We start from the raw sequence: 12,081 nt of genomic DNA on the forward strand, positions 1-12,081 counted from the left end.
CCCTCCTCTGGGTCCCGACCCATAGGGAGGCCCGGAGGGTAGTAACAAGATCTAGGGCCTTCTCAGTGGTGGCCCCCAAATTGTGGAATAGTCTCCCCGAGGAGGTATGCCTGGCGCCGACACTATTATCCTTTCGGCGCCAGGTTAAAACCTTTCTCTTCTCTGAGGCATTTTAATCTAAGTTAATTTGAGTAAATGTTGTAATTTTATTTTAGATGGTGTACTTTTATATACTTCTTGTATTAGATCCTGTAATTTTATTATTGTATATGTTTTTATGTTCACCGCCCAGAGAGCTGTTTGCTAGTCGGGCGGTATATAAGCTTAATAAAAAATAAATAAATAAATAAATAAAATGGAAAGTGGCTTTGAAACGTGTAGAGATTGACTTTGGCTCAGCAAAATTCCATTTTTCACTTTCTAGGGTTTATCTCCATATCTTGCGATTTAGTGCAAATATAAAAAATGCTAAATACTCAACATTGGTAGTGACAACTTATATTTTTGCTCACTACTACTTCTCTTTTGTATTCTTGTTTAAGTTTAACTTAAGCATGAACATTTGTTTTCAGATGTGCCGTTTGGTGGTGCAAAGGCTGGTGTGAAGATCAATCCTAGAAATTATACAGTAAGTGCAAAATTCCATAGAAATCTGCTTTTAACCAACATGTTTAGGTTGACTAACAGTCAGAAGTTCCTCTGCTAGAGTAGGACAACTGTGATGGCGGGATAGATTTTTTGCGTTCTGTACCTTGTTGAAGTGGAGTGATTAGTCAAGAACAATGTATTGAAAACTTAAGGTTTTGTAACAAGTAAATTGTTTCGAAGTCTCCTGTGTAAAAGGTTACACTTCTTAATATTATTACTAGGTGTCCACAAATTTTGTCTGGCCTTGTTAGCCAGCCAAACATTAAATTCAGCAGGACCCTGCTTCTCCCCCAGAAGGGCTGGATGTTGTCACTGTCCTTGCACTGTTCTTCAAACTCATTACAAGGTCAAGGTCAATCCCATGCTTCCCTCCCCTGTTCCAAGCCTAACACTAGGAATTGGGTTAAAGGATCATTCCTGCAGTTGCGCTTCACTTCCAAGGTGCTTGGAATGTTTCGGGCAGAATATGACGCAGGGTACACAGCCCCAGAGTTAAGTGGAGTTGTTGCAGTGTGACTAAGGCCAGATACGCAGATGGAATAGAAACCCTACAAGTATTGCTGTATGTTTTTATTGGTAAAACCTTGTAACAGATGACACTAATGGATAATGTCTAGTGACCTGGACCTTAACTGCTTTTTTGTTACAGGATAATGAATTGGAAAAAATCACAAGACGGTTTACCATGGAACTAGCAAAGAAGGGCTTTATCGGTATGTAACGTAGCAACTGCTGTGGGAAAGATGGTCCAGCTACGTTCTCTGCTTTTACCCCTCCAGAAAGATTGCAGCAGTTGCTTGGCATGCTCTGAGTAACTCATGGGCCATAGTGTAACCATTGCCTTTATGTCCTCTGGGGACATGTTTCTTTATTCCCACAAATCTGTTAAGTTGGACTGTGTCTGGGCTGTACTACTTCTGATTGCAAACTCATGTTATTGAATGTTAAGAAGAGTGCTCACTTAGCCGCCTTTGGCCTGCTAATTTTCTCTGTGCAGAGGATTATTTTATATGGAAGAGTACCCTGTTATGTGAACTCCCACATGCAGCTTGAAATGGTACAGTCCAGACACAGGTTTACTACTTCATTGAGAATGGAGTGACTTGCCATTACCACTTTCCATCCACTGACCTTCATAACTGAACAGAGGGTTGACTAGAATCTCGCATATCATATCTATTCCAACGTGCTGTCTGGCCCCCAGATTTATAGTTCAGTGAAGTCTCATTTAGTAACTTCTCCAATATCCTGAAGATATAAGATGTTTTCTGTGCATTTTATTCAAGAACTTTAAAGCTTCTCCAGAAGGTTGGGAGCTGTCCTGAATAATGTGGGACGGAGCAGGGGGCCTCATGGGAAGAGAAACTTTCCTTCCATTAACTTGCTTATCTGACCCATTATATCATCCTTCTGAAACTCCCTTCCTTTGTCTTTTTTCCCCCTAAGCTAAGTCAGATGGTCTTTCTTTAAAGCAGAGATGGCCAATGCCTATATTCTGGAGGCTGGCTTTATTTATATTTGAGCCCAAGGTCACCCGTATATTTTGTTCACATGCATGCACATCTTTCATCCCCTCATACATGGTCAGGCTCTACCAGAAAAGCAATGCAGCCTTACTAATAAGGGCTGTACTGTAATATTTGGGCAAAATTTTACCACACCTTGATTAAACTGTAGTAGTGCCATTAGGGACCATGTAAAATTGCTTTATGGTTCAGATCTAGTTGCTGTTGGTCATTTGCTTATCCCTGCTAAAAAAGAAAGGCACTGACATTCTCCAGAGCATTTAGTTGCTTTTTGTATTTTTTTCAGATCTACCAAGGCCTTGTTTATGTGCTATGGCCAGTATTGCACAAGCTTGCATGTACATGTAGTACAGATTTGTATAGTGACATTAACTCACTGTTGCTTTCTTTCCTAATAATGCCATACACTATATTTGATGTGTGCAGAATTAACATTCTTCTTTTAGGATTCCAGAATTACTCCTGAGTAGCTAACAGCTGTGTAACCTTAGTAATAATAGTTCTTCTAAATCTGGTCAGTTTGATATTCAGAGCAATTTTGTTACTGTTAGCTTTTCATCCTTGTTAGTTGTGCCAGTTTTAAAGGAAGTTGAGGAAGGAAATTGAAGCTCCACCTTGTAGCAATCCAAAACAGGTTTTTGTCATAGCATTCCAAAATAAACATTTGGTACCAGAGGCTACTATCTTACACTTTGTTTGCCAGCCTTTTATTAATGCCTCTTATAACTTGCACTAGTGCTTGAATTGTTCTGACTGTTGTCCTTTTTGAGATTTGAGATTTTCCTAGAAAATTTGGAATGGCTTCCCATATCCAGAAATAATTTTATAAAAAGAAGTTTGTCCCCACATGAGGAATAGTGCAAAGATCTGGGCAGCTTCTGGTATATCTAAAATGAAAATACTTCTGAAAATGAATGTGGTATTCTCTTTGCCTTGTCTTGCTGCTTAAAGATACTTTTTCAACAACATTGTATACAGTGATTCTTAAACCATGAACCAGGCTATCAGTAATCCTAAGTACACTTTCATGCCAAAACCATGATTAAAATTACAGGAAAGTGCTAAAGACCTTTTCCTAGCATAAGCTAACATAAACTTGGTCCTGAAAAGTGCTAACTTGATTAACAAGCATTTCAGTGATACAAAGCATGCAAAAAAACCCCTCACATGCTCCACTATTCCAGCTTGAGCATATAGTGCAGCTACGCTGGTATGTAAAAGGGGATCTACTTCAAACATCTTTCAAGCAGCATCCTAAATGTGGCTGCATCCTAAGAAATACTGATTTATAGTTTTCAAAGCACAAACCAGTATAGTAGGCACAAACCAGTTTAAGAGTTGCTGTGGTATTGTTTGCTTAAGCCAACTGTAAATGGAGACAATTGATATTGATGTTTAAAGTGTGTTAATTGTCTTAATCTTGCCTGCAGGGCCTGGTGTGGATGTGCCTGCTCCTGACATGAGCACAGGTGAGAGGGAGATGTCCTGGATTGCAGACACCTATGCCAGTACCATAGGACACTATGTAAGTTCTTAGTTAAAGCCACATGCTTTAGTCTAAGCAAAATTAACCAATCCATTCTGCCAGTTGTTCAAAATCTACTCTGCCCATCATCTTAAAGTTTTAGCACCACTAATAGATTTGTGGTCCTTTGTATGTGCAACACAATACCTCTAGGCTGGATTATTGTAATGCAGTCTATGTAGGGCTGCCCTTGAGGTTGGTCCAGAAGCTGCAGCTGGTGCAAAATGTGGCGGCGAGACTGCTCACTGGAGCAGAGTATCGCCAACATGTCACCCGCTGCTGAAAGAATTGCACTGGCTGCCCATTTGCTACTGGGCCAAGTTCAAGGTTCTAGTTTGGGTGTACAAAGCCCTATACAGCTCGGGACCAGGATACCTGAAAGACCATCTTACCCCTTATATACCCAATTGATCACTGCGTTCTGCAGATGAGGGCCTCCTGCAGATACCATCTTATCAGGAGGTTCGTTCTGCACAATATAGGAAACGGACCTTTAGTGTGGCGGCACCTACCCTGTGGAATTCCCTCCCCTTAAATATTAGGTAGGCGCCATCTCTGCTATCTTTTCAGTGCCTTTTGAAGACTTTCCTCTTTCAACAAGCCTTTTAAGTTGAGACCTATCCCAGTCTGTGTCTGTGTTAGAAATTAGAATTGCTTTTAATGTTTTCTTTAATAAAAGGTTTTTAACCCTTTTTTAAAGATGTTTTTAAAGCTTTTAAAAAATGTGTTTAACGTTGTTTTGTTTTAATGTATTTTAAGGTCTTTTTATGATGTTTTAAAGTGTTTTTAGTGTTTATGGCACCTGCTGGGAGGAAGGGCGGGATATAAATCAAATAATAAATAATAGAGATTTGCAGCACAGCTCTTTGTATGTCTGCTTGAAAGTAACACTTGCTCCCAAGTAAGTGTGGGTAGGAATTTCAGCTTTGGTTTGGAATGTGCAAAACTAGCAAGATACAAAACTAGCAAGGGCTGTTATAGCAGTTGCTTGATGTTTAGACCTATAATGTTCCAGTGATATGCAGCCATACTTCAGTGTTTTGACAGCATGCACACATAAGAACCTAAGGCCAGTTGTAGCTCCCAGATGCATGTACATATGGTAGTAGAATCTTCTTTTCCAAATATCAAGTTTTTACATTGTCATGTACCTATTCTTGCAATGCAGAGATAACTAGTGTGGTGCCTTCCAGATGTTGTTGAGCTTTATGCTTGTTTACATTCTGATGTATATGATATGATTTGTTGTGTGTGTTGTAGTGATTGTTCTTTTTATAATGTATTATTATTATGCTACAGAGTTTGGGCTGTTTGTTTATGTAAACCGCTTTGAGCACAATTTGTTAATAAATGAATTGACTATTGACTATGTTGTTGGACCACAACTTCCATCACTGCTAATGGGAGGCTGGTTAGGGCTGATGAATGCTGGGAGCCCAACATCTGAAGGGCATGACATTGGCTACTTCTGCATTAATGTACAAGCTAAAGGTAGCATGCTAAGGAAAAGGCTGGGTCAAATACTGTTCCCTTGTATGCTAGTTCTGTGTGTGCTAGGAGTCCTTTGAATATTGCAGTCATAAAATGAACACGAACATGAGAGGCAGGCCTCTTGAGCTACTAATTCATAGAGGTGAAGCAGTATCAAGTAAGTCTTGTATAGGAAATTTTTAAGCTGAGGGGTTTTTTTTACCACATGGTTTAGTTCAGACGCAGGAAGAACACACTTGTGGGATCTATTCTTTTTGCCAGAGCCCCTAGATCCACCAATTGGAGCTAGTCAGAAAATAGTAGCTGGGAGTAGGAGTGCCTGCACACATGTATCTTGATACTTGGGAGGAAATCATAGCAATGATGGGGAAGGCCTGTTCCTGAGATCTTGGCCAGCTGCTGCTAGTTGGAGTAGTACTGCTCTAGATAGACAGTATTTCAATTCACTATGTCCCTAACTGTAGTTCATTGTAGTATAATTGGAGGTAGACCTCTGACTTTGATAGATAAATAATCATATTTATGGTACGTTCTGCAAGGCTGTTCTTGTTTTGTCTATTTCCATTTAACTCTTGCTCATCCCTATATCACAGGACATGAGAATACAAACCTATGCCTCTTGACAAAGCAGTTGAGTTCTCTGTCAGAATTTGCCACAACAGTGAGCAGTTTTTTCTTCAGAATACAGCAGGCTAGCCTTTGACAGTTCTTAATTATTCATGCATGGGAAAGCTTTTGAATAATCACACAGCTCCTTTGGCTAGATTACTCTGAGTTAACATTTCGCTTGTTCAAGGTGTCTATGGAAACAGTTTTTGGAACAACTTCTTCCCTGGAGCTGAATTTTCCTATCAAGCCCTGTTACATTAAATTTGTAAAAGTCAGGCTGAGATGCAAAGCAATAGTCTGCTAAGCTCTTAGATGAAGTACAAAGCAATGAGAAGTGTTAAGATTTAAACTCTTTCTTGGCCTACAAACATGTTGCAATAAATAAATGCTAATGAAATAAACTCTTTAGTATTCACGGCAGTAAGCCAATGTTTTTGTAGAGTTTTTCTTTGCCTCTTTTATCTTGTAATTCAAGGCACTACTTTAAGAGATTTCCTCTCCCCAGGTATGTTTGCATGTTATTCTGGGCATCAGATATTCAAAACAGGCAAAACTCAAGTACTGTGTCAACTTATTTAATAATTCTCTGCAAATCTTCAGGTTTTAAGTCAGTTGGAAATCTCTAGCTCAATGACTCTTTCATTTAGTGTATTGTCCCTAGGAATTCATCTGAGGCATGGTATCTCAGGGCCAGCCTAATTGAATTGTAAATCCAGTTAATTTCCTTTTGCACAAAGTTTTGCCTAAGTTTTGCCTAGGTTTTTAAGGCAACTGTGTGATATGACCCTTATGTATTTAAGATGACAAATCTTAGTTCTGTAATTTTGCACAAACTTGTAATTTGAGAAGTACATAGGCATGCAAGAAAAGTTTTTTGAGGGGACCAAAAGCTTGCATAAATAAAAGTTGGCAGAATAGTTCATTATGCATTCAAGAACAGTTTTGTAACCCATTCCTGATAGAAAGCTAATTAAGATTGGTTAACATTTTGCAGTTTAACTTCCCTTTTCCCAGAACATGAGCAGCATCTTAGCCATAAAACTATCTAGTTACCATTCTATAAAATAATCTGAGAATGATCCTCAAAAGTTCCTGCCATATGATCATGATCCTCTCCCCAGTGCAGGGGACTGGTGCAGCAACCATTGATTCCATTGTAGGCGCAACAGCTCCCACGCAAAGTGTAGGTTGTCATCATACCCGTGGTGCCACAACTGCTACAAGACCATGGAGATACTGTCATTGCAGTGTCTTGCCTCCAAGTATGTCATGAGTGGCAAGCTGCACTCCAGTGTGGTGTGGTATAGCAGATTTATGAACTGGGTCCTGTAATTATGAGATTGTAATCCCAAATAGACTTTTTATGAAAGAGAAAACACAAACACTCAGTTGTGAATGAAGCAAGTCATATGAGTCGTCAGCAACAAAAGTAGTTTTAAGCTAAGATGTTCTAAGGATAAGGCATAGTAAGAGGAAGAATGCAGCCAACAGTTTAAGGGGCTTCTACAAAAAGCAAATTAACGATGACGGTCCAGTTGTAAAATGGAAGGAAACTGAGGTTAATTGATAGGAAAGCTGAAAGTGTCCAGAACTTTAGTAAAATGGGGAATAAATTTTCCATTTGCACCAGGTGTCCCTTCCAATGGCAGCCAGTGTTAAGGGAAACATTTAGTGTAGCTATTGCTGGTCACAAGGCAAGTTGAACTACGTATTAGGGAAGCAGACAGGGAATTTTTAGTGACAGTTCCCATATTTAGCTCACCCTTTGTGTAAAAAATGCATTTGTGCAAAGCTAGTAATTAGCCAGCCAGCCTCTCTCTGCTTCACTTTCACTGAGGGAGTAGTGAAACATGCTTCAGCTGTTTCAAAGAATGAGCTAAGCAGAGGCTGAAAAAGAAGATGAAACAAATGAGGAGGAGAAAGAGGTATAGAGTTAGAACAGTAACCTTGCTATGTATAGGCTAGAATGTCTGACTGGACTTTTAACAAATTGAAGGATTATACTAATAGTTTTCAAATAATTGCATTAGTTTCATGTTCCTGTTGCCAGATTATTTTAAAAGTGATTAAACAGTTTTAGCTGCCTTTAAACTACTGCTTTAAATCCTCTTATGCGTTAGTGCAAAGAGCATAAAGTCTATCCAAAGTGGATAATATTTTAAGTACAGTTAACTGGGATTTCTTAAATTTTCATATAAGATTGTTTTAAAATTAGAGCAATTAGCAAAGCAAAGCTAACATGCTGTTTCAGATAAGTTGAATCAATAAGTAAACTGGGGGAAAGGTTTTTCATTACCAAAGAGGTGTGATTGTGGCTTACAGAGGGTGCATCCCATTCAGCTCCCATAAATATGAAGTACAGATGCCAGGTGATGGGAGTGTGTACTTCCATGTCAGAGTGGTGTAGTACAGGGCAACAACCCTATTATTCAGTCCTTATGCTTTGTGTCTATTTACTCCAGGAGCATGTAAATACAAATAAACATGCATAAATGGCAACCATACCACTCAGGTAACATAAGAACTTGCTCTTAAGTATAAGAACTTAAGATAATTTTCTTATTAAATTGAATTAAGGTCTAAGTAATCCAATGTTTAGTTTCCAGCAGCCACCAGTCGGATTATTCTGAAGGCTCACAAATAGGGCATGAAGGCTATGGCTGTTCAGATACTGGTATTTGAAGGTGTAGTGCCTCTCCACATGGAGGTTACTTGTAGCTATTAACTCTTATAGTCTTGTCCTTTGTAAATTTGTTTTGTCTCTTTTTAAAGTCCATTAAACTAGACGAATTGACTACCTCTTGTATCCTAAGGCATGCAAATTAGTTATGTGTACAAAAATACTTCTAGCTTTCAGTTATGATATAAATATTGTACATTTTATATATTGATGCTGGCTAGGGTTGCAGTTGACATATTTATGAACCATTCAAAATTTGGGTTTTCCCAGTCACAGAAATCACTATAGGTGTCATTCTGTGTCAGAAATCTGCCGCTTGTGGGGATGCAAACTGATGTAAAATCTAATAAAACTTTTAAAATATGTCAGGATGATTTTAAGATGAAAGTAATTCTGTAGCTCCTTAGTCTGGCACTTACATCAGTATTTCTATTAATTTTGCCATACTCATTTCTTGCTGAACAGTAAGCAGATCCTTGGTCCTGTGTCATGCAAATGCCTTTACATTTGTGGAAACACAGTATTGGGGTAAACTGATCTGGTTTGGGCAAGCAATAGCTAGATGTGGTAACTTTGGTGAGGCTGAGACCCGTTAGGAGTCATAAATGTCGGATGCTTTGACAGATTTTTCTATGGGGATGAGCCAAACTAAACTTTCTTATTACTTTACAGGATATTAATGCCCATGCTTGTGTCACGGGAAAGCCAATAAGCCAAGGTGGTATACATGGCCGTATCTCTGCCACAGGCCGTGGTGTCTTTCATGGAATTGAGAACTTCATTAATGAAGCATCATATATGAGCGTCTTGGGAATGACTCCAGGATTTGGGGATAAGACATTTGCTATCCAGGTACCTTTCTTTAGAATATTAATCACACTGGCAAGGAAAAGTGGAAATGTAGCAATTTTAACTGATAAAAGATCCTGAAACATAACAAATCTTAACTCTTCAGGCAAGAAAACAACTCTGGTTGTTTTCAGATATGCATGCGAACCAGCTGTTTTTAGGGGTTTCTAGACAAGCTTTACACAAATCCTAACTCACTAAGTATAGAATTTCACCGAAACAGGAATATACTACATATGACCTGAGTTGCTTAAAGCCTTAAGGAACATATGTCTGTGTGGTTGTCTGCAGAAATATGACGACTGTGTGTAATTTATGGCTTGTCTATAATAAGCATCTCCTGAGACATTGCTAGAATTTGCAAGTATGTTTTTATGATATTTGGCTTGTGCTAGCCCAGCTGTTACACCCACTAACTGTTCACGTGCTAGACATCACAATGGTCTAGAAGCCTCCCTCCCCTTTCCTTTCCCCTCTTGTATTGTGTCTTTTGGATTATAAGCATGCAAACAAGAACTGACTGCTTTAAAAAAAATCTGTACAGTGTTTAGAAAATGTTACATGCTTTATAAATAATAGGCCATATTTACACAATTTTTGCATCCCAGTTTTGAAAAGCATCAATCATGCAACTTGGGCTAATAGCCCGTATATGCACATAGGCCCTTTTTTCTAAAGTGATATCCAATATAGGGGGGTTGGGTGAGTATGCAGTCTGCCCAGTGGGCCTAATTTCCCCACTCTATTCATGGGTACTGTGTCATCTGTGTAGGCTGAAAGTAGGCTACAATAACAAGCATACTCTTTATTAATGCATTTATTTTATTAAGAACATTGATAAGCTGCTTTCATCCCAGGCAGTGGTACAAGAAGATTCCTTAAAATTACATAAACAGCCATTAATCATAAAAACTAAAAAATCAGAGCACCTAAAATCATAGAGCAATGTATATACCACAGTTAACACTTCTACTTTTAATACAACTATCTGTCAGTCAGAGTTCTGAACTTTACAGTACTTGGATTGTTTGCTGGAATCCTTTAATTAGAGCTCTGTAGGATCAAATTCTTTGTTATGTGCCTTGAAGTCGATTACGACTTACGGCGACCCTATAAATTAGCAACCTCCAATAGCATCTGTCGTAAACCACCCTGCTCAGATCTTGTAAGTTCAGGTCAGTGGCTTCCTTTATGGAATCAATCCATCGCTTGTTTGGCCTTCCTCTTTTTCTACTCCCTTCTGTTTTTCCCAGCATTATTGTCTTTTCTAGTGAATCACGTTTTCTCATGATGTGTCCAAAGTATGATAACCTCAGTTTCATCATTTTAGCTTCTAGTGATAGTTCTGGTTTAATTTGTTCTAACACCCAATTATTTGTCTTTTTTGCAGTCCATGGTATGCGCAAAGCTCTCCTCCAACACCACATTTCAAATGAGTTGATTTTTCTCTTATCTACTTTTTTCACTGTCCAACTTCCACATCCATACATAGAGATTGGGAATGCCATGGTCTGAATGATTTGGACTTTGGTGTTCACTGATACATCTTTGCATTTGAGGACCTTTTCTAGTTCTCTCATAGCTGCCCTCCCCAGTCCTACCCTTCTTCTAACTTCTTGACTGTTGTCTCCATTTTGGTTAATGACTGTACCAAGGTATTGATAATCCTTGACAATTTCAGTGTCCTCTTTGTCAACTCTAAAGTTACATAAATCTTCTGTTGTCATTACTTTAGTCTTCTTGATGTTCAGCTGTAGTCCTGCTTTTGTGCTTTCCTCTTTAACTTTCATCAGCATTTGTTTCAAATCATTACTGGTTTCTGCTAGTAGTATGGTATTGTCTGCATATCTTAAAATATTGATATTTCTCCCTCCAATTTTCACACCTTCATCTTGGTCCAATCCCGCTTTTCGTATGATATGTTCTATATATATACAAATAGGGTGATAAAATATAGCCCTGACTCACACCCTTTCCTATTGGGAACCAACCGGTTTCTCCATATTCTGTCCTTAGGATCAAATTTTAGGTTTGCTTAAATTGGCAGTTGCCCCTACTAAAACTATTAATGAGGAGTTAATGAGTTACTGTGTGTTTGCCAATTAATAAAGGAGTGAAGAGAGGAATACTAACCAGTGAAAACAAAAGGATGCGAACACTGGCACTCTGGAATGCTTGTGTTAGCAGACCTGAAATGGGGAGTGTCTGTGGCCAACAAACTTAAAATGGAAAAAAAATCTTGGCCAAAAAGCAGAGAAATAATGGAGGGTGGGAGTGGAGACAAGTAATCTCAAATTAGGAGATCAGGTATATCTGATTTGAATATTAGTTTAAACAACACCTAGTTCCTTGAAATGGGATGTACAGGCTGATATACTAGTGTGATTTTACTTGTGTTCTAAGTAGATATTCTGGGGCAAATACTGGGTTCTAAAATCATGTACATTTTCCTCTGGGAGGTCCAGGCCTGCTTTCCTCTAGTTTAAGGAGTTGAGCATTACCATTCCAAATGGTTGGGAAGAGTGAATAGAATGAAATATTATTGAAATTGAATGTCTTGCAGTATAACGTTTAAGAAAACTTAAGTGCTGAGCAATAATTAGTGACAGTGGAAATGTTGCAGCATTCTTTCCAAGTGGGGAATTTTGAACCTAATTCTTATGCCTCTGATACTACATGGCACGTCTTGCTGGATGTACAGGTTACCCTGTTACCAGCAAGGGTATTGATGTTTCCAGTTTATTTGTGGAGTC

The 12,081-nt window shown here is 38.7% G+C and overlaps 1 protein-coding gene across 1 annotated transcript in view; it reads left to right on the top strand.

The window, feature by feature from the left end:
- Window positions 1-12,081, top strand: part of GLUD1 (glutamate dehydrogenase 1) — a 41,689-nt gene that overhangs the window by 20,654 nt on the left and 8,954 nt on the right. The window contains exons 3-6 of the mRNA XM_061635017.1: window positions 573-628; window positions 1,298-1,361; window positions 3,605-3,699; window positions 9,152-9,331. Of these exons, the coding sequence (XP_061491001.1) occupies window positions 573-628; window positions 1,298-1,361; window positions 3,605-3,699; window positions 9,152-9,331 (395 nt within the window). The remainder of the gene's footprint in view (window positions 1-572; window positions 629-1,297; window positions 1,362-3,604; window positions 3,700-9,151; window positions 9,332-12,081) is intronic.

This window comes from Rhineura floridana, chromosome 7 (genome assembly GCF_030035675.1).
Source record: "Rhineura floridana isolate rRhiFlo1 chromosome 7, rRhiFlo1.hap2, whole genome shotgun sequence".
NCBI lineage: Eukaryota > Metazoa > Chordata > Lepidosauria > Squamata > Rhineuridae > Rhineura > Rhineura floridana.